The 19,632-nt window shown below is 40.4% G+C and overlaps 1 protein-coding gene across 1 annotated transcript; it reads right to left on the bottom strand.

Annotated features, from left to right (window-relative positions):
* Positions 1-16: 16 nt before the first annotated feature.
* On the bottom strand, positions 17-17,682 carry idh2 (isocitrate dehydrogenase (NADP(+)) 2). Its single transcript, XM_033635803.2, has 11 exons — positions 17,401-17,682; positions 11,259-11,350; positions 10,547-10,712; positions 7,415-7,575; positions 7,163-7,306; positions 4,603-4,739; positions 4,238-4,389; positions 3,961-4,073; positions 3,588-3,685; positions 3,410-3,502; positions 17-428 (listed from the first exon to the last, which is right to left on the bottom strand). Exons 1-11 carry the CDS (start codon positions 17,513-17,515, stop codon positions 344-346), a joined length of 1,356 nt encoding a protein of 451 aa, XP_033491694.1. The 5' UTR covers positions 17,516-17,682; the 3' UTR covers positions 17-343.
* Between the last annotated feature and the right edge of the window lie 1,950 nt (positions 17,683-19,632).

Here is a 19,632-nt window from a genome sequence, read left to right as displayed (position 1 = left end):
GCAACAAACACCGACAGTGGGTCAAACAGGATTTATTCGTACGTTTGACAGGCTTCAGGCTTGCCCAAGGCATTACACAGTATTGAATACAGTACTTCACATTACAAAAATAAAACCTTGCAAATAGTGGGACAGATAGTTAGGGAGGCATCAGGTGGAAGCACAGCTCTCGACTACAGAAATTTAATAACCCTTATAGTATACTACATAATCCTATAGACAGTACTTTTTTTTCCTTCAGACAAAATGCAAGTGGATTTATTGACCTTTTTAAGTTAAAAATGAGGTACAAAACAATGAGTGACGTTGCCATCTCCAGGCTAACTATATTCTTTCAAGTCCTTTATTTGCCGAGGGCTTTATCCAGATTTGTCTTGATGGCGTCGAGAAAGTCTGTGGTATTGACGTAGTGCTCGTTCAGCTTGACGCTGAGGAGGCAAGACAGGACAGAGCAGGAAATTCAGTAACATGAAGAAAAGACGACAATTTTGCAGCAGAACAACCAGTAACCGCTCTCATTTTATTATTATTAAGGCTATGGTAATAAGAACAGCATCATCATTATCAGTATCATCATTAAACATTTTAAAGATGTATGATAGAAACATTAAACACAGTAGGACTTGGTACTACATTACAGCTGTATTAAAAAAAGGCTGTCCTGTTTGTATGCACGTCTCTAGTTTGCTGCCTTAATGACAAAAATAACAAGCACTCACTGGCAGATGTGTGACTTAAAAGACAGAATGCATACAAGCTAGCGGGTGAGCCGATGCTAACAGATACACTGACCAATCGTGTGGAGAAACAAGTCGGTGAACAAGATGACACATACCTCCACCAGGATTTAATAAAATGCTAAGAAAATCGTTCATTTGTACCTGGATCTAGATGAACTGTGCAACACGTGTTGTTTGTTCTTCATCATTCACTTGTTCATGAGAAATGAGCAAAAATACAACTTCTTCTTATATTTTACAATGTTAACACTGCTTTAAATGTCTTAGATCTAGATTTTTATCTGAAGTGAGACAATTATTTTTCTTAGAAGAATGCCTAAATCTCCACCAAAAGTTTTTAAGATATCCTGCCAACAAACAAGCAAACAAAGAGAAACATAAACACAACTTAGAGTGGTAAAAAGAAATCTTCAGACCCTGTTGTCGACAGAAAACCACACTGACTTTACCTCCTATCAGCTAAAAACAAGATGAGGGCATATTTGGGACGAGGTTTCAAGTTCCCGTAGTTCCCGTCCTGTATCACATGCAGGCATGTCATAATCAGGGTAAATAACACCCTAGCTTAAGTCAATGCTGAGACTGTTGGTGGTGGTTTGATCAAAATAAAATATTTGTATTTCACGTTAAAAGAAGGAAATCTGCCAGCGAAAGCACCAAACATTCATTTTTTGATGCCATCATAAGCTTAATGTCCCAAAACACAAAGATGCTCCACGAACTAAATGGATACATGCTTCAGATTAAAGCTGCGACTAATGAGTTTCTGTGTGATTGATTCATCTGCAGATCATTTTCTCAAATTGTTTGGTGGATAAAATATCAGAAAATTGTGACAAATGGGCACTTTAGTTTTTCACAGCTCATGTTAAAATTTTTAGACAGCTTGTTCTGTCTGACTTAAAGTGATGGGTGGGTATCGAGAACCTGTACTGAACTGGTACCAGTTCCTGACTGGTCAGTACAGAAATGTTGATAAGTTCCTGGACACACTGCTGCTGGTATTCATGTGACATTAATTCATTCTAACATAGCTGACATTTCCAAAGTCCTATCTGTATTTTCTTTTACATCTTATTTTGAATATTTGTAATACTGTTTAAATTAAGCACCAAGAAGCATCACCAGACCTTTGACATCTGCAGCAATTTTTCAGAAAACTAGGGAAATATTTTAAGTTGCTGTTCTGCACAAGATTATGGAGAGTAATGTCAGTAAAAGTAGCGATACCAATATCAGTATCTATAAAATAAAATAAAATGAAATGAAATGATATAAAATAAATTAAAATAAAATAAAACAAAATGAAATAAAATAAAACAAAATAAATTAAAATAACATAAAATGAAACGAAATAAAAAACTATACCCATCCCTCCTTACCAAAAAAAAAAAAAAAAAGTATATAAATTAAAATGATAAAGTACAGAGAAAGGCTGCAAATCCTCCAAATTAAGATGCTGGAACTATTGTATGTTATGTCAAAAAACATTACTAAATGACAGATTGATAATCAACATAACTGCAGATATTTTTTTCTGTTGGATCAACTAATTGATTCTCAGCTCTACTTTAAACTTGTTCCCCTTTCATGGATTACATAAACCAGTAGACCTACCATGTTTCTAACGACTTCATCTTTTGTTTTATTTTATTTATTTCAATATGTTAACTTACATGAATGTCCTTAGCTATCAGGAATAATAATAGCTGCACTCATGCTTTTTATTCTACATATTTTAGGTGTGAAGTCCCAGTGATACCAAGAACTTTCCTTTCCTTATTTTTAGTGATCTCTGGGGCCGAACTGTTCCTCGCACCTTCAGAAGCCCCGCAGGTAAAACATGTTTATGTAACACCTCCAAAACATTTAGATTTGTTTTAGTGCAGTGTGCAGACAAATATTCAAATCACTGATGATGCCATTTAAACTGAACATGTTAAAGGCTGTGCTGTCATGGACACATACTTGCCAAGTCCTGTTTTCCTGAGAAACTCATGTTTCCCCCGGGGTTGCAATTCTCGTGTATTTCTCACAATTTATGACCAATTTCACCCCGTTTTTTTCTTGTTCCTAAACACAACCTGTTTCTGGCTCTGTGCAGTGCTTATAAACCCTGTGACCCTAAAGATGTACTATTTGCTCCCCACTTCCCAGTCTCACTCCATCTCTGACCTTCTGGAGACGGAGGGCCTCGCTTAAACATCCAGGACCCAGTGGTGTGTGGGTCAGGGAGGAAAGCTAGCTGTGGGTCCCTGGTGTGGGCCAAGCCTGCAGCCTGGCTTCCCTCACTCCTCCTGGTACTCTTGTGGAGTACCAGGGTCATGAACCAAAGTCTTTGAAACTCAAAATTTTCTGGGGGAGGACCTCCAGACCCTCTGCTTAGGTTTTAAAAATCCTATCTATTTTTTGAGGACTTAAGGTTGGCAAGTGTGCTGCATGACACTCAGTGTGGACAAAGATCCCTGTTGGATATTTCCAGGACTTCACTGAATCAAAGACGAACTTTGATTTGATCTGATGACAAAACCCACTACTAGCAGCAAAAACTAGGTATATCTACATCATGCATCATTATTACCTTCATAAGTAACAAGTTTTACGATGTCTTTTTTGATGTGGCTTTGACCGCCATCTGTAACTTAGATATTATTAACACACAAACTTACTTGGACAGGCCGTGGATGCAGCCTGCAAGGTCCTTGGTCATTGTACCGCTCTCGACAGTCTCAACACACACCCTCTCCAGAGTCTGGGAGAACCTGCAGATTAACAAAGACATTTAGATGAAGAAAAACGACAACTTTCACCTCAGTGTCAGACTACAAAATTGGCAGCATCTCTTACTTGATGAGGTCAGGGTTGCCATCAAGTTTGCCACGATGCTCCAGGCCCCTGGTCCAGGCAAATATACTAGCGATGGGGTTGGTGCTGGTCGGCCTTCCCTGGAAGGAGAGGTGAGGATAATGTTTTTAAGTGCTACACAAACAGGAACTTTGTTTTTAATTATCATGAATGTAAAGCATCATTTGTTTACTTGGTCTAAGCATTGAAGCATATTTCTCATTCTCAGTTTCCTCCACATGGTGGCAGTATAACCCCACAGATTACACAGCCTGTTTGCAAGGCCATAATTTGGCTTCACACATTTTCTGTTTCATTGCCCAGCTGAAATGTTTTCCAATACAGAGCCATAAGATTGATAAAGATGGTAAGTAACCTTCTGGTGCTCGCGATAGTGCCTGGTCACAGTGCCGTGGGCAGCCTCGGCCTCGATGGTCTTGCCGTCAGGACACACCAGAACTGATGTCATCAATCCCAAGGAGCCAAAACCTAAAAACGGGGAACACAGAACACACAAAATCCTTCTTTTAATGCAACCCACATCTGCTCCCAAAAAACTGGCAGGCATCTCGAATGCTTATAGGTTGCAGTATTTCATAACAACTAAAATTTTCCCAAGAAGCAGAGGTGGTGTTGCTTTCCAAATATCTCACCCTGTGCGAGGATATCGGACTGCACATCTCCGTCATAGTTCTTGCAAGCCCACACAAAGGCTCCCGAGGACTTCAGCACTTGGGCGACCATGTCGTCAATAAGTCTGTGCTCATACCAGATCTTCAGCTTGTCAAACTCGGGCTTGTAATGCCTGTAGGAAGCACAAGCAACATTCAATCAATGCTGCGGTTTACCTTCCTATACACAACTTTTAAATTGAATTTGGTTTCAATTGGACCATATTCTAATCACTGTGATCACTTTGTGTACAAGAATAAATGAAATACTATGTTCTATTTAGCGATGACACAGAGCAGTAGTTTTCCAAAAGAACTTGGAAACACAGACGACAGAAGGCACTTACTTTTCAAAGATATCCTGGAAGATGTCTTTAAATCTGCCATCATATGCTTTAAGAATGGTGTTCTTTGTGCTCATGTACAGGGGCCACTTCTTGCCAATAGCATACTGGAAGCAGCTGTGGGCAAAGCCTGTGATAGACTGTTGGAGGGGGAAAAATACACACACGACTGCTGTAGCATTTTATCAGTAGTACAGGGGTGAACAACCTTCCCCCTTGACAAGCTGAAAGTCATCTGCTATGACCTCTGATGTTGTTTAATCAAACAGAGCCGTGCTGATGAAGGCAAACAAAACAGTAACAGAGCAGGTTGAAAAGACGCTGGTCTGCTCACTGGAACGACTGCTGTGTCAATTCTACAAAAAGCCTCGGGCAGAGTGTGACTGCAGTTTTCTTTAAGCATGAGTAGAATTCACAGGTAGGTATAGGCATGAGTGCCAACAGTTTCTATGCCTACATGGTTAGAGACTGCGGTAGAAACTGGAACCAATAACAAGAATTACGCAATTTGATGTTATCTTGTTTTCTCCAAGTGGAAAAAAATAATATCTTTAATTTAGCAAGTACAAAGAAAAGGTCCGACACAATCTAGGCTGACACAAACAGACATTTCAATCTGACAAGCATCTCACTCAGATAAGCACAACCTTTTATTATCTTTTACCCCAAGAGTATCTTCTATGACACAATCAGCCCAAGATATTTGTAGAGCACAGAAGGAAATCCTGTGTATTAAACATGCAGTTGGTAACTTTAATTATTTGCTAAAACCGTCTGAAAGAAGGACATGAGACAGATAGTCTGTAAAAAAAATCATGCCCCGCCTCCTCTTCCTACTGCGTCTAACAGCATTTGCCAGAATCGACCACGATGCACCAAAAATAGCCACTCTGAGCCTCTGAAGCAGCCGTCAAGCACGTCAGTCACTGCTTGTGAACTGCGGTCAAAGTGTCAAACTAGGGAGCGCTGATCAAATATGAATCAAGATTCTGTTACTGCATTGCCTACTTCCTGTCTCAAATGTTTTAGGAGACATATTTTAGTGGACTGTTTAGCTGTAAAATGAGAAAGCTGGTGACCTGGCTGCCATGTTGCAAACAGTCGACCACAGTGCTAAGCACGGTCCACCAGCTGGAGCAACTTTCTCATTTTACAGCTAAACAGTACACTAAATTTCTTTCCTAAAACATCTGAGACTAGAAGTAGGCGATGCAGTAACAGAATCTTGATTCATATTTGGTCAGTGCCGCCTAGTTTGACACTTTGACCGCAGTTCATGAAGTAACTGACAGCTGCGTTAGAGACTCCTCTGCTCTGATTGGCTGCTTTTGTTCACATTCAGTGAGGCTATCAGAAGCACTACACGGCAATAGAGTAGGCAGAGGAAAATGATTTTGTACACAGATTATCTGTCTCATTTAGTGCTGTGTGAATAAAGTGACAGTTTCAGCAAGTGTAAAAAAAGTTTATTCATATTTCATTTTTTATAAAAGTTACCAACTTCAGCTTTAAAGTGAGAAAAGTGTTAAACTAAAACATTTCTTACTGTCAACAAATCCCATTAGCAGAGCAAAAACAAAGATTATTTTAACCAACTGACAGAAAGTTAATGGCAACTATTTTGATAATAGTTTTAGGATTATTTTCAAGCCAAATGAAAGCAGTTTTTGCTGGTTTCAGGCTTCCTCAGTGTGAGAATTTGATGCTTTTCTTCTGCAAATATGATTAAAAAAAAATGACTAACTTTGGATTTCTGCACTGTTGATCAAATGAAACATGGCTACAATTTGAAGATAACCACCTTGGCTCTGTGAAATTACACAGGGCATATTTCTCTATATCTATATTTCTGACATTTAATTGACAAAGCAACTAAAATCAACAAAATAATGGACAGAATAATCAATATTAAAAATAATAGTTAGCTGCAGCCCTAATTGATGCCACTAATAAGTACAGTCTGTGCAGCCAAAGCCTGATACATCTAATCCTCTGTGGAATAGATGCTCCATTAGTTATCCAAAAACTATTACAAGCACAACAGTGAGCAGCATCACTACACCGTGTGACCGTGTTATTTATTATGGTGAACATGGAAACTGTAGTTTATTTTGAGATGATCGCACATGTTGTTTGTATGTATTTACTGTGTGTCTGATAGTCGTGTGGTTACTGCTGGTCCTACAACAAACTGTTCCTCTGGGACAATAAAGATATCCTTGAGCCTCGACTGTCCTGCTGCCATAAATATTCACTAGCACCCTAAATCTGCAGTGGAAAATACACCACTAACACATTGCCAAAAATGGTGAAATCAGTATTTATTCCAAGATTTACGTCCACAGCAGGAACAAATTGGCTTGAGGCCGAGTGTTACAGACGCAGTGCGGAATAGAAAAAGTAGTGAGAGAGGCACTAACACACTGTTGCTGCTTGTTTTGTTTTAATGGGATTTCTTGACAATAAGGCTGCCTTATCCTTTAAAACAGAAGCGCACACACACACACACACACACACACACACACACACACACACACACACACACACACACACACACACTCACCTCATCTGTGTTGTACATGCCCATTCCACAGCCACCGGCAGGGAAGTCATAGACCTCCCACTCCTTACCGGCGCTACCATCAGCAGGTGAGAAGATAATCTTGAACTTGCCGGGCTGATCCACAACAAAGTCTGTTGCTCTGTACTGTAGAAGAAACACTTCATTAACTTTTATAGCAATCCTTGGATCGCCTGGGAAATATTCCTGTAAACTGAACCGCTACATGCTCCTCAGTGTTTAGAGTTCACTCACCTGATCACCGAAGGCGTGTCTGCCAATGGTGATGGGCTGCGTCCAGCCTGGAACAAGCCTGGGAATGTTCTTGCAGATGATTGGTTCGCGGAAGACAGTGCCGCCCAGAATGTTCCTGATGGTGCCGTTGGGGCTCTTCCACATCTTCTTCAGGCCGAACTCTAAATATAGACACACAGAAACTACTGTTACAACAGGATGTGCAGCATTTTTGAAGCTGATACCGACACTAACATTTGAAAGTTAAAATTCCCTTAAATTTGTTTTTCTAACAATTTAAAGCAACAAATGACAACAAACAAACTTCTCTCTGTGGTTGACAAACTATGGCATTTCTGTACTTCAATTTCCTGTCGTTTATCAGTTGACATACACGGCTTGGTTTGGTTCTATTAGCCTGTAAACACTGTTGATAATCTTACATTTTACAAATTCAGCATGCTCATTGTTAATATAGCTGTTGTCGGTTTGAACACAGGACAGGCATGTGCCTAAATATCTGTGCATTAACAAATCACTGAATTGGACTTCGTTCCTCTGGATTGTTTTTGAATTTAAAGTGCTGTAAAATTAAAATGTAAACAGGTATACAGAAAGAATTGGGAGATTTGAGTTTTACATTTTGTGAGAGTTCATGTTCCTCAAGCATTTTGTATCTCAACCAAGCTGGTCATGTCTTAATAAATCTTTTAAAAGCTGTGCTTTGCATCCCAAAGTTTAGATATCTGCTGCGGTCAGCCCTTTGTAGCAACCAACAGGCCATTCTGACTGGACAGTTGATACTGTTTTCAATACAGGTTTGCTAATTCCTGTCCAAATCAGTCAGAGTTCTTCTCACTTTCCAAAGACCTTTTCAATTGTTTATAATGTAAATACATCGTCTTTTCTATGCTGTCAACAACGGCTGAAACTACTCCCCCCAACCTTTGGATTTAAATGGCTTAAAATGTTCTGAAATCCTAATGGGACTCTCAACTGCAGCTTCACTAAAGTTCAACCAGTTATACTGGGTATCACTCCAGAGAATATGACAAACAGGGAAAGAATGAAAGTACTGAGGACACTGCCCTTGACAGCAAAAGAAACTACAACGGCCTTGTTGCTAAAGCCGCAACCTTCCAGCTCAATGGAGAGATGCAGTAAAAAATGTCTTTCTTATGGAAAAGACCACGAGCAAGATTACAGTTTAAAATTTATAAGTTTAATAGACAATGGTTCTTGTTAATATGGGCAATGTCAGAACTATAGCTACCTCTCTTCATCCTTGAATTTTAATGTAAACATCTCCATATTGTATACCATGTTCTGTGTTTTGTGTATAGTCTTTGTTATATGTTGAATAAATAATAAGTTAAAAATATATAAATAAATAAAGTTCAACCAGTTAAAGGTATACTATGCAGGAGACAATGCACAGTCTATACAATGTGTAGACTCCTACAGAAGTAATCCCTCTCAGTCATCACTCACAGCCCACTCTGTGTGTGGCGGTGTATTCATCTGCAGAGACTCTGCTCTCTGCCTGTATTTTCTTATTTTCTTCTTATTTTATATGTGTTGGGCATGTTTATGGGCGTGCACCCCCAGTGCTCAGATGAGGTCGGGGCTTTATAAAAAGGCAGCAGCGAGGTGCCAGATGTAAGCAGCAGGCTTCCGAGAAACGCAATGCCAAAAAAACACATAGTGAGGTAAGACGCCGAAACAGAAGTGAAACTGGGGTTGGTTTTTACTTTCACTTTCACCGGTGAGCGTGTTTATAAACAGTAACCCACAATCCTGCGTAGTATACCTTTAACACAGCTAGTCATGCCTTGATAAATCTTTTAAAAGCTGCAGCCTTGCATCCTGGAGCTCTGATGTGTGCTGCAGTCGGCCCTTTGTAGCAACCAACAGACTCCTCTGAGTGGACATACCGCAGTCTAAGTTTGCTAAGCCTTTTTCCAGTCGCTTTCTGGAGACCTTTTCAATTGTTTATATTGTAAATACACTGAATTTCCTGTGCTGTGAAAATTCTCCCCCATGATAACAGCCGCATGAAACTGCTCCACCTCAATCTCTGGATTTAAAGGGCTTAAAATGAAAAACTCTGAAATCCTAATGAGAGTCTAAACACGAGCTTGAGTGAAGTTCAACCAGTTTAATGAGTATGTACACAATGCTACCACCTACTATAAAGACAAATACACTCTGCATTGTCTCCTACACTGTACTCAAAATCTTTTGACTTTGAGTAAATATTATGATATATAATTATAATGTTTACTGATACAGCCGTTATATAAATCAGTGATTACAAAGTGCTTTACAAAGAGCAGAGGCCTGTGCTACCAAGCAGGATTTGAAGTTAGTGATGTAACTTAACTCAGGTTTTCAGTACTACGAAGGTGGTTCTCTTTTTACCAGGATAAATCACAGTGGTAACTTATGCTGAACAGCTAACCGGCTCCGGAGCAGATTAACTTCAGGGTAACGGATCACAGCCTGTCAACACCCCAACCTCTGACCAATCATATCACTGAGGAAAAAGTATCCATGGACAGAAGTCCAGAGTCTCAGGTAAAAAGAGGAGCCTATACCGTATATTGTAGGTCAGTAGAATCACTTCATTGTTTCAGGGCTCCAATCCAGAGCTTCTAACAAATGGAGGGATCGTTTACAACACTAAACACATGATTTTAGCAGGATTTTAACTTGTGCAAAGTTTATTTTAGTCCGCAGTGATCGCTGACAGTGCTGCTTTCTAGGTGTGAGGCATTCTAGGTGTGAAGCAACAGGTGCAAGTCTACTCTAAATTTAATCGATACATAGATTCTGGACATTTGAAATGGTTTTGATACTCATTTTCAGCAGTATTGATAACACCAGTACCAGCTGTGCTTTCTCACTCTCTCCTATTGTTAATATTTACTAGTCATTCTGCCGTGTTCTGGTACTAACCAAGAAAAGAAAATTAATTGCCGTCATGTTCTAGCCTTATTATATTTATGTTTAAATAAGAAGTAAATAAAATGTATACCATCAATGTCAACTTTTCTATCTGGTGCCGAAAAAGGTATTGAATATCAATATTTTTCAAGGTATTGTATCAAAGTTAGAAATTCCAGTATTGTGACGACACTTTTTCATACACACCTTCCACTCTGGCTTCGTCGGGTGTGATGGTGGCACACTTAACAGCCACACTGTACTTCTTAGTGGCCAGGGCAGAGTCGATGGTGACCTGGTCATCAGTCTGGTCACGGTACGGCAGACCCAGGTCATAATACTTCAGCTCAACATCGACGTTGCTCAGGATCAGCTAAAAGACACAACAACCACCACAAATTAGCATCCACAATTGACCACAGTTGCTACACTGTTTTGCTGTCTAGGAAAATTTATTCTGTTCCGTTTTCTGAGAGATTAAATCAAATAACATCAAACTGTGGCTAAATGTTCAAAAACCCACCAAATTTGCTCAACAGATCTACTTTATGATGTCAGCATAATGCAGTGTGAAAAGTGTGAATTAAAGTATCTGCATGACAAATCTTTTTATAAATCACACATTGACTGAACAACACAACTCAGAAAACATTCAAGGATTTTATCTCATGCTTCTCCACGTTTTCTTCCTGAGCCATCTGCTCTCTGCGGGGGCAATCAGCCAGTGACTGAATGAAACATCACCCAAGCACCTCCCCCCTACATCATACACACATAATCTCCCATAGAAAAGCCTCCCCTCATATCCACGTGTCAGGCTGCAGTATAAAAATAGGAGAGTCAGACAGCGTGGGCACGTTGTCCTCTGAGACTCACACCAGTGGTGGTGTGTGCGCACCCCTGGATGCCCCTTTATCACCTTCTCTTTGATGAACTCCCAGATGATCCTGGTCATCTCATCTCCGTCCATCTCCACCACCGGCTGCGACACTTTGATGCGTTTGTCGGCATCTGTCAATCACACACAGAACGGTTCATGTAAATCCAGCTTTTCATTCACAACAAAAATGGTAATTTATTTAGGGGTCAAAGATGGCTGAGCAACAGGAAACTAAACCGACTGGAAAAAAAAGAAAGAGATCCTGTTTTCAGGCTGTCTGCAGATGTCAGGCACTTGTGCATTTGGTTTCCTGTTTCCTTTGCTTTTGCCAGATAATATCTGTGCCTCAGAAATAATGCTGCAACTAACTATCAGTTTCATTCTCAATTAATCTGCCAATTGTCTATAAACTGATTTATCATTTGGTCTATATAGTGAAAAAATGCTTATCACAGTCCAAGGTGACATCTTCAAAAAAATTCTCATATGAAATAAAGCAGCAAAGCAGCACATTTTAGAGACTACCATTACTGTGCATAATATTCTTTTAAAGGTCCCCAGTGTAGGATTTAGCGGCACCTATTGGCAGAAATGGAAATATAATATTCATGACCATGTTTCTATTAGTTTATAATCACCTGAAAATAAGAATCAGCATGTTTCATTTAGGGATGTTCCTGGCGACTAATTTCCCTGTCGACTAAATGAAAATTTCAATTAAGACTAGTCCACTAGTCTAAAAATGGAAAACACTCAGTAAACAAACAAAAACATTTAGCACAATTTATTGTTAAGTATTTGAATCACATCACAACATCATCACAATCTTCAACAGCCATGTCAGATTTAAATACTGCTGAAGTATGAGACATTTTGCATTGTGTGGTATGAATGAACATGACTCAAAACAACTCAGAAGTTAGCCACTAAAATAACATCTAAATCTAAATCTAATCATCTAAATAAATTGCCTCCGAATTAAATATTATTCACTTTAAAGTTAATAAAACAACATCTAAAATATAATTAAATTTCAGCTGAAATGAGAGGCATTTTGCGCCGTGCAGTATGAATGTAAACCCTGCACATTATCTGACAACAACTCACTTAAAGTTAACAAATGATAACATCTCAAAAAAGATAAACTGCTGCTGAATTCATTGTCTAGATCAAAGTACTGCCAAACCGTGCTGGTTTTGCAAAAGGACATCTCTCCAATTTCCCGCCATGCTGTTTTAAAACCATTTTAAAACAGTCTACTTAAGCATTACCGCGGGGAGGGGGACTGCTGTCTGACAGCTCTGTAGCACCCACTAGTGGCAGGTGGCTGCATGACAGTTAAGTGGCCTTGTACATGAATTGTACAGTAGTTGGTTTAACCGACACATTATCTGACAACAACTCACTTAAAGTTAACAAATGATAACATCTCAAAAAAGATAAACTGCTGCTGAATTCATTGTCTAGATCAAAGTACTGCCAAACCGTGCTGGTTTTGCAAAAGGACATCTCTCCAATTTCCCGCCATGCTGTTTTAAAACCATTTTAAAACAGTCTACTTAAGCATTACCGCGGGGAGGGGGACTGCTGTCTGACAGCTCTGTAGCACCCACTAGTGGCAGGTGGCTGCATGACAGTTAAGTGGCCTTGTACATGAATTGTACAGTAGTTGGTTTAACCGACTAATATTTCTGGTGCTGACTGGCGAGGGGGTGGATGTTTCATCGTTTAGACAGCTTATTGCGTGCATACCTTGTTTTGTTACCTTAGAATGAGCTGTTAATAGCTACATAAGAAACAGGTCCTCTACAATGTAGTCCACCATGTTGTTCTATAGTAGCCCAGAACGGACAGACAAAATACTGGCTCTAGATATGGCCATTCGCGTTTTTGTGTCAGCCATTGTAGTTCTCCTACACGCTTGGCACATGGGAGTATTTTCAGGTCTGCAACCTCACCGGTAGATGGCACTAAACCCTAAACACTGGACCTTCAACTACATTACTTGGTGATAACAGGACAACAAAGGCCTGATAGACTAATGACAATTTAATAATGGACACCAACAGTCTCCCAAGAAAAAAAAAGAAAAAAAAAATCGAGAACATCACTTTGCTAAAAGGTAACATATCATGGGTATTTGTCCTTTTTAAGACCAAATCATTTATCTCAGAACTTCTTTCAACATAAAACATCTACACAGTTAATTTTAATTGGAGCAAAATAAATATTTCTAAACTTGCATGTTTACATTCACGTTTTCTAGCTAGCAATCTTCATCCCTGCATTATGTTGGCTACGATTCTTGGCCCAATACTGCATCGGACAGTCAGTCAGTGGAATAGCCTGAACCTGTTGGCATTACTTCAGCGAGTCCTCGTGCATGTCAGACAAACAAATCAGGACCCACTCACTAAAACACTGCTTCACAGTAGTGTTACTAGTCACCAAAAACTCCACAGGGTACTTCTAATCTGTCGTTACAACCCTTCCAGAAATACCAATTCAAGATCTACAGTTACATCATCGCTAAAAAGATTTAACTCTTAATATACTGCCCACAGCTTTACTCTACAAACCATGATATTAGTTATGGGAGAAAACATTTGGGATCCTGAATGTAATATCCTTAAATCTTGAGCATCATTTCATGTTTAAAAACATTAAAACTTTACAAACTTTTGTTTGTAAACACGTGTGGTTTTACTTTCAGACAAACAATCACTTATGAGAGAAAGGTCTGTTAACCTCTTTGCTTTCCCATTGGATCAACGTGGATTAGTATCTCTAATCATATCTGCTCGGTGTGTGAGAGTACCGCCAGTAGGACCATCTGAGTGAATAGAAAAGTACAGGGGGAGGTGCCGAGGATCAAGTGACTCTCAGAGTTCCCAGCCAAGTTAATGCTCCCCCACTGCTACCCAAAGCCTTCCTAAAATAATGCAAGTAAACATAAGGAACATGGTGGAACCGTTACGCAACCAACATTTCCTTATATTAAATGAATTCAATAAAATATTAAAAAAATCCATGTGGGTTATGTGAAGACATTTGACCTAGTTGGGATTATAAAGCCGGTAACACCTGTCAAAACAGCCTCTGCCCTGTTCCCATGCTCCAAACATGATACATGAGCCCGGCCAACCACAGACACGCAGTGTCCACCAAGCACTCAAAATAACCTTGTGGCAAAGACAGTTCTGACCTTTATGTTACAATCATATTACTCAATAGCATGAGCAAAAGTATTTGCCCAGTGTCACTGGTTCTGGTGAGCCTTTGCGTCCCTAGTTACATGGTGACAACAACTTCTGTGTATAGAGATTCTGTCATGAGAGCTGAAATGTTTTGTTTTTTGTTTTCTCACCAATTTATTGAACAAATGGTTAATCAAGACATTGATTGGCAGATTAATCAATAATGAATCTAGCTGCATTGGGAAATAAGCTTTACCAGACCACCATCACTCATACTGTATATGCTACAGGTTAGCATTAGCAATATCAAAAGTTATGTGTTGTTAAGAAACATTCAACACCTCATGAGCAGGGAAAATAAACTGGATTTTGGTAATCTAATAGCAGACTTTGTCATTCTGCACCTGCTACTGAAACATTATAGTCTCTGCCGCAGTGCATCATGGGTGAGTCATTAACGACCACCGTCGCTGGCATAATTTCTGACTCGTCTAACCTAAATCTGCAAAAACAGGGCTCTACTATCACAGCACATGAGGGGGAGGGGAGTGCAAGAGGGAGCTGAGTAGATTATGTAACTTGTGAATGCATCACAAACTGGATGGTGAAGGGCGAGCTGAAACAAAGTCATGTGGGTCTGACTGCCACATCATTCGCTCATGTACTGCAAGATTTTTCCTTTCCACCAGTAGCTTTAGATGAAGCCGGTCAGTAGCAGAAATATACAGCAGAGTATATACTGTAGAGTTGCACAGAAAATGACACTATGATTCATAGGTTAGCATGTTGATGTCAACATATGAAATACAGGAGCAATTTCAAAACAAGTCAACAGCTGCTTACAGTCTAGATATAACTTTGAGGAGGAATATAGTTTTGGCTCAAACAGCTGTAACAGAATTGGCCTAAATGCAGTGTGAAAATTAATTTCAAACCGGGAAATATCTGATGATAGAATAAATAACAGGGCTAATAATCTGACCTAGCGTTCAGTGCCAACTTTCAGTGTTTAGCAGTTTTAAATCCCCTGTGAGCACACCTATTTACAACTAATATCAGAGGTGAACTGTGAGGTGAGATCTTTGTGTGTCTAACATAACTTGTGACACACACATTAAGCTCAAGCACTCAGACTAAAACTATGTGCACCTTAAGGTCAACATGACCTGAACAACCTCTGTCTAGGTAGACTCGTTGGTTAACTTTCAACAGACGGGAGACGAGACTTAAACCCCTTCAGTTTTAATCCAATCATTCACCAGGTAAACAAAATGACTAAAACTAAGCTGCAGACGAGACATCTCTGAGGACATAGGTTAATGAGCTGGTAAACTCTGCTAACAAAAAAGAGGAAGCTACTGCAAATGCAAGGTTGCAGAGTTTACAAACTAGAGTTGGAGGCTAAAGGGTGCATTACACCTGCTGGTTTTAAAACTCAGCACCAAGAAGAAACAGCATGTTGGCCAATTTTATGGGCACTGTAAATGTAAAGGGCATGCAATTGCAGCAAACAGCTGCTGTTAGAAACGACAATACAACTTGTGACCGCAATAAAGAAAGATAAAGGCACTCTCAAAGCACACTGACTGCTATCCCTGGTGGTTTTTTGAATTAAACACCAAAAAAAATGCAGTGGCACTGCTCCCATAGGCGTATCCTAACAGATGTTACACCTAAGAGTTTGAGAGTAGCGGCAGCACAGTTTGTTTTATCTACCTGAGACATTCCTGCTGGCACAAACCAGGCTACTATCATTCACTGACCGCTCGGTACACTACAAAGCTCAAATGACATCTTGATTAAATCACACCAGAGTCAAAATGCCCTTCATTTGACCCACTCCTTTGTAAACACTAACCAGTGGTGCTACTTTCAGTTGCATGGAGACATGCAAGCCACAACACAAGGGGCTTACACAGTCACAAATTCCTTGCTGTATGAAATTTGGGATGTCTGCAGAGCCCACGTGATGAATCTGGATCCCTGCTCCAAATCTCAACACCTAAAAAAAGCAACATTTTGATTGCTCTCCTGGCGCTGGTGTGAATAAGTCTAATTTGTGAGCGCCTAATGTAAGAATAACAAACCGCAGGGAGATTTACAGGCAGAAAACAGGGGTCAGATGTGGTGAAATGTGCAGCTAGTAGCTTCACTGTGAATGAAACCCAGATGGAAAACATTATGTAGGACAGACGGGGCACCGGCAGCCATTGCTCTGTATAGCGGAGGCTCGTATGCGGTGGCTGACCTTGGCAAAAGTTTTCCAAGACGGTGTCACACTAATGACATGATGACTGAGGAGGAACTCATCAGACAACATTGACACAACCGAGTTAATTTGATAAATTAGTGGTTAAGGCTGTATTTCAGCCCCCGGCGACGAGCAATAAAATGTCCGCACACTCAGCTAAAAACGGAAGATTCCTTTTATTCATCAGCTGCCAGCTTCTGCTCCGCTATTCATTTAGTCTCCTTACAAAATGAAGCAGGGTGTAAACTTGCCTTGTCACGTTTGTTTTGCTTGTGGCAGTCAAACTGACCGTTAACGTCCCATTCATTTATGAGGCAACATATCGTTAAACGGTCATCCTCAAAGTTTGGATGGGGAAGACAAAGACAGCGCTCGCTTCGCCTTCTTGGCCGTCAAATATGTCGACGTTTAAAGCCCCCGGATTATAAGAACAGCCTGTACTCAACCCGGCATAAATCAACCATTAAAACACTGGGAAGCCTTTAGAGCATCATTGCCCCTAAGCTTAGGAAACCATTAACACCATTAACAGTATCCCAAGCTAACGCAAGTTGGCTAATATACAGTTAGCCGCGTTAGCTTCGCCCGCACCGGCTTCCAACGGCTAGCTGATTTTTGACTTCACACCGGCACATCTAAGCTGTATTTAAACGCACCATCCTGACACACAAAGCTAAACCGTTAACACAGTGATGCTGTGGGTGATACCGGTTATATCTCTCTGTGCACTCACAGTTTCTTTGTTGCAAAGTCTGGCAATTTGCAGCCGGCGCAAGCACCGCCGGGTTTCTGGAAAACGCAGCGGCGGATCTCGAAAGAGAGCTGAGGACTTTCAAATATCCAGCCATGTCTCCTTGGCCCGGTTCAACTTGGGAAGTGGTTGACACTCGACGAAAGTCAGAGCACAGAGGGGGCAAGCGCTCTGAGGCTCTCTGCAATATAGTGAGCGGCGGAGCAGCACCGCCCTTCTTCGCCTCACCGGCGGGACACGCTGGTTGCTACGTCAGAGTCACACAGACTCAGAGGAGGGACTGAGACTAAATAGCGGTTTGACTCTGCAGCGTCTCCCTCAGTCTAGATGCAGGGTACACTCTCAGCTTCTTGTGGCTGCATGACCTAAAGCAAAGGTCACCTTCTGCCGTCACTGCTGCTTATTCATTAAAACGGTGGTTCCTGTTTTATGCCTTCACCACACACTGTAGAAATAGATGTGGAAATGAGTCATATCGATTCCACACCTACAAAAACAGAAGGTCAACAATTGATATTAGACACATTAAAGATGGTGTAACATTTATAACTATGCGTACATTCGTTTGTAGTCACCTGAAAATAAAAACAATTGTGTTTTTCTTACATTTAAATGTGCCATTTATTATGTGTGCTACATACAGAGCGGGCTCTTTGCCACATAGTCTGCCATTTTGTTCTACAGAAGCCCAGAATAGACAAACCAAACAATTGCACTAGACAGGGCCATTCACATTTTCGGCCACTCACCAAGTTGAGGGTCTTCAAACTGCCCCAAAAACTTGATATCAAGTGTACTTCTTACATGAAATAAAAGCAGCAAATCTTCATATTTTATTTTGCTTTAAAAAATGACTGAATTTATTGAAATAGTTGCAGGTGGCACGGTGGTATAGTAGTTAGCATTGTCGCCTCACAGCAAGAGAGTTCCTGGATCAATCCCAGGAGGGAACCCTTCTGTGTTTGCATGTTCTCCCCTTGTCAGTGTGGGCACTCCGGCTTCCTCCCTCAGTCCAAAGACATGCAGGTTAATTGGTGACTCTAAATTGTCCATAGGTGCGAATGATTGTCTGTCTCTATGTGTCAGATAGTCTGGCGACCTGTCCAGGGTGTACCCTGCCTCTTGCCCACTGTCAGCTGGGATAGGCTCCAGCCCCCCCCGAAGACCCTCAAAAGGATAAGTGGTTATGAAAATGGATGGATGGATGAACTAGTTGCCTGCTTCAGCTCTACTCAGAAACCTCTTGCTATTACTGTGCATAATATTCTTTTAAAAGTGTAGGATTTAGGGGCATCTATTGGCAGAAATGGAATATAATTATCACCTTAAATAAGAATCGGCATGTTTATTTTATTATGAGCTGTTTATATCTACAAAACGAACCGGTCCTCTACCATAGCCCAGGGCCAACAAATATAACACTGGCTCTTGATATGGCCATTTGCATTTTTTGTGTCAGCCACTGTAGCTCTCCTCTACGCTTGGTACACGGGAGGAGTTTCAATTCTGCAACTTCACCACTAGATGGCACTAAATCCTGCACAGTAGACCTTTAAACTGGCACTCCACTGATTTTATTGGCTATTACACTACCATAAAGTTGCACAAGAGACTGATTTTAAAAAAAGAAAGTAAAGATTGAAGCAGAGGAAGCCGAGATATCCTGACATATAGTCTCCAGTCTCCACAGATAACTGTGATGACATCATCAGGGTCATTTATCTCAGCACTTTGGAGCCATTTAACTGTGATAACAGGCTGAGCGGTAGCTGACTCTATGAAGGTGGTGTGTAAAACTGCTGACCCATTAAAGGGAGTCCCTAGAAAGTCCCTTGTAAAACTCGCCAACACATTTCACGGTAACTTGTTAAAAGTCCGTTGCAATGAGGTGTGTGTTTGCAACACTATTAGAATTTTGAATCAATTTAGAATTCCCACAATATGTATAAATGGTGTGCTTGACTGTCAGTGCCTCCTCCATAGATACTGAGGGTTAACAGGGCCTAATATAATGAAGACATATATTGTAACTGCAAACTAATAGTAACCAGTGGAAAGCTGACCCAAGGATATGAGTCAGTAGCCTAGAGGAAATGATCCTTAACGGACAAAAGCGCAATAATTCTTCCCATTGTTTGATTATCTGTCTTAAGACAACTATGCATCATACTCATCAGAAAGCCATTATGAGAACTCGTTGATGAGAACCATGGA

The sequence above is a fragment of the Epinephelus lanceolatus genome, chromosome 5, assembly GCF_041903045.1.
Source record: "Epinephelus lanceolatus isolate andai-2023 chromosome 5, ASM4190304v1, whole genome shotgun sequence".
NCBI classification, from domain to species: Eukaryota; Metazoa; Chordata; class Actinopteri; order Perciformes; family Serranidae; genus Epinephelus; species Epinephelus lanceolatus.
The sequence above is the reverse complement of the archived record's forward strand: the minus strand, read 5'-3'. Positions and strand labels throughout refer to the sequence as shown.

Bases quoted from the DNA above. Each gene is read 5' to 3' on its own strand.
- idh2 (XM_033635803.2), bottom strand. From the start codon at position 17,515: ATGGCTGGATATTTGAAAGTCCTCAGCTCTCTTTCGAGATCCGCCGCT. The intron at 7,576-10,546 runs GTGTGTATGAAA...GTCTATATTTAG, and splicing joins CGACGAAGCCAGAGTGGAAG to AGTTCGGCCTGAAGAAGATG. The intron at 3,503-3,587 runs GTAAGAGATGCT...GTTAATCTGCAG, and splicing joins GGCAACCCTGACCTCATCAA to GTTCTCCCAGACTCTGGAGA.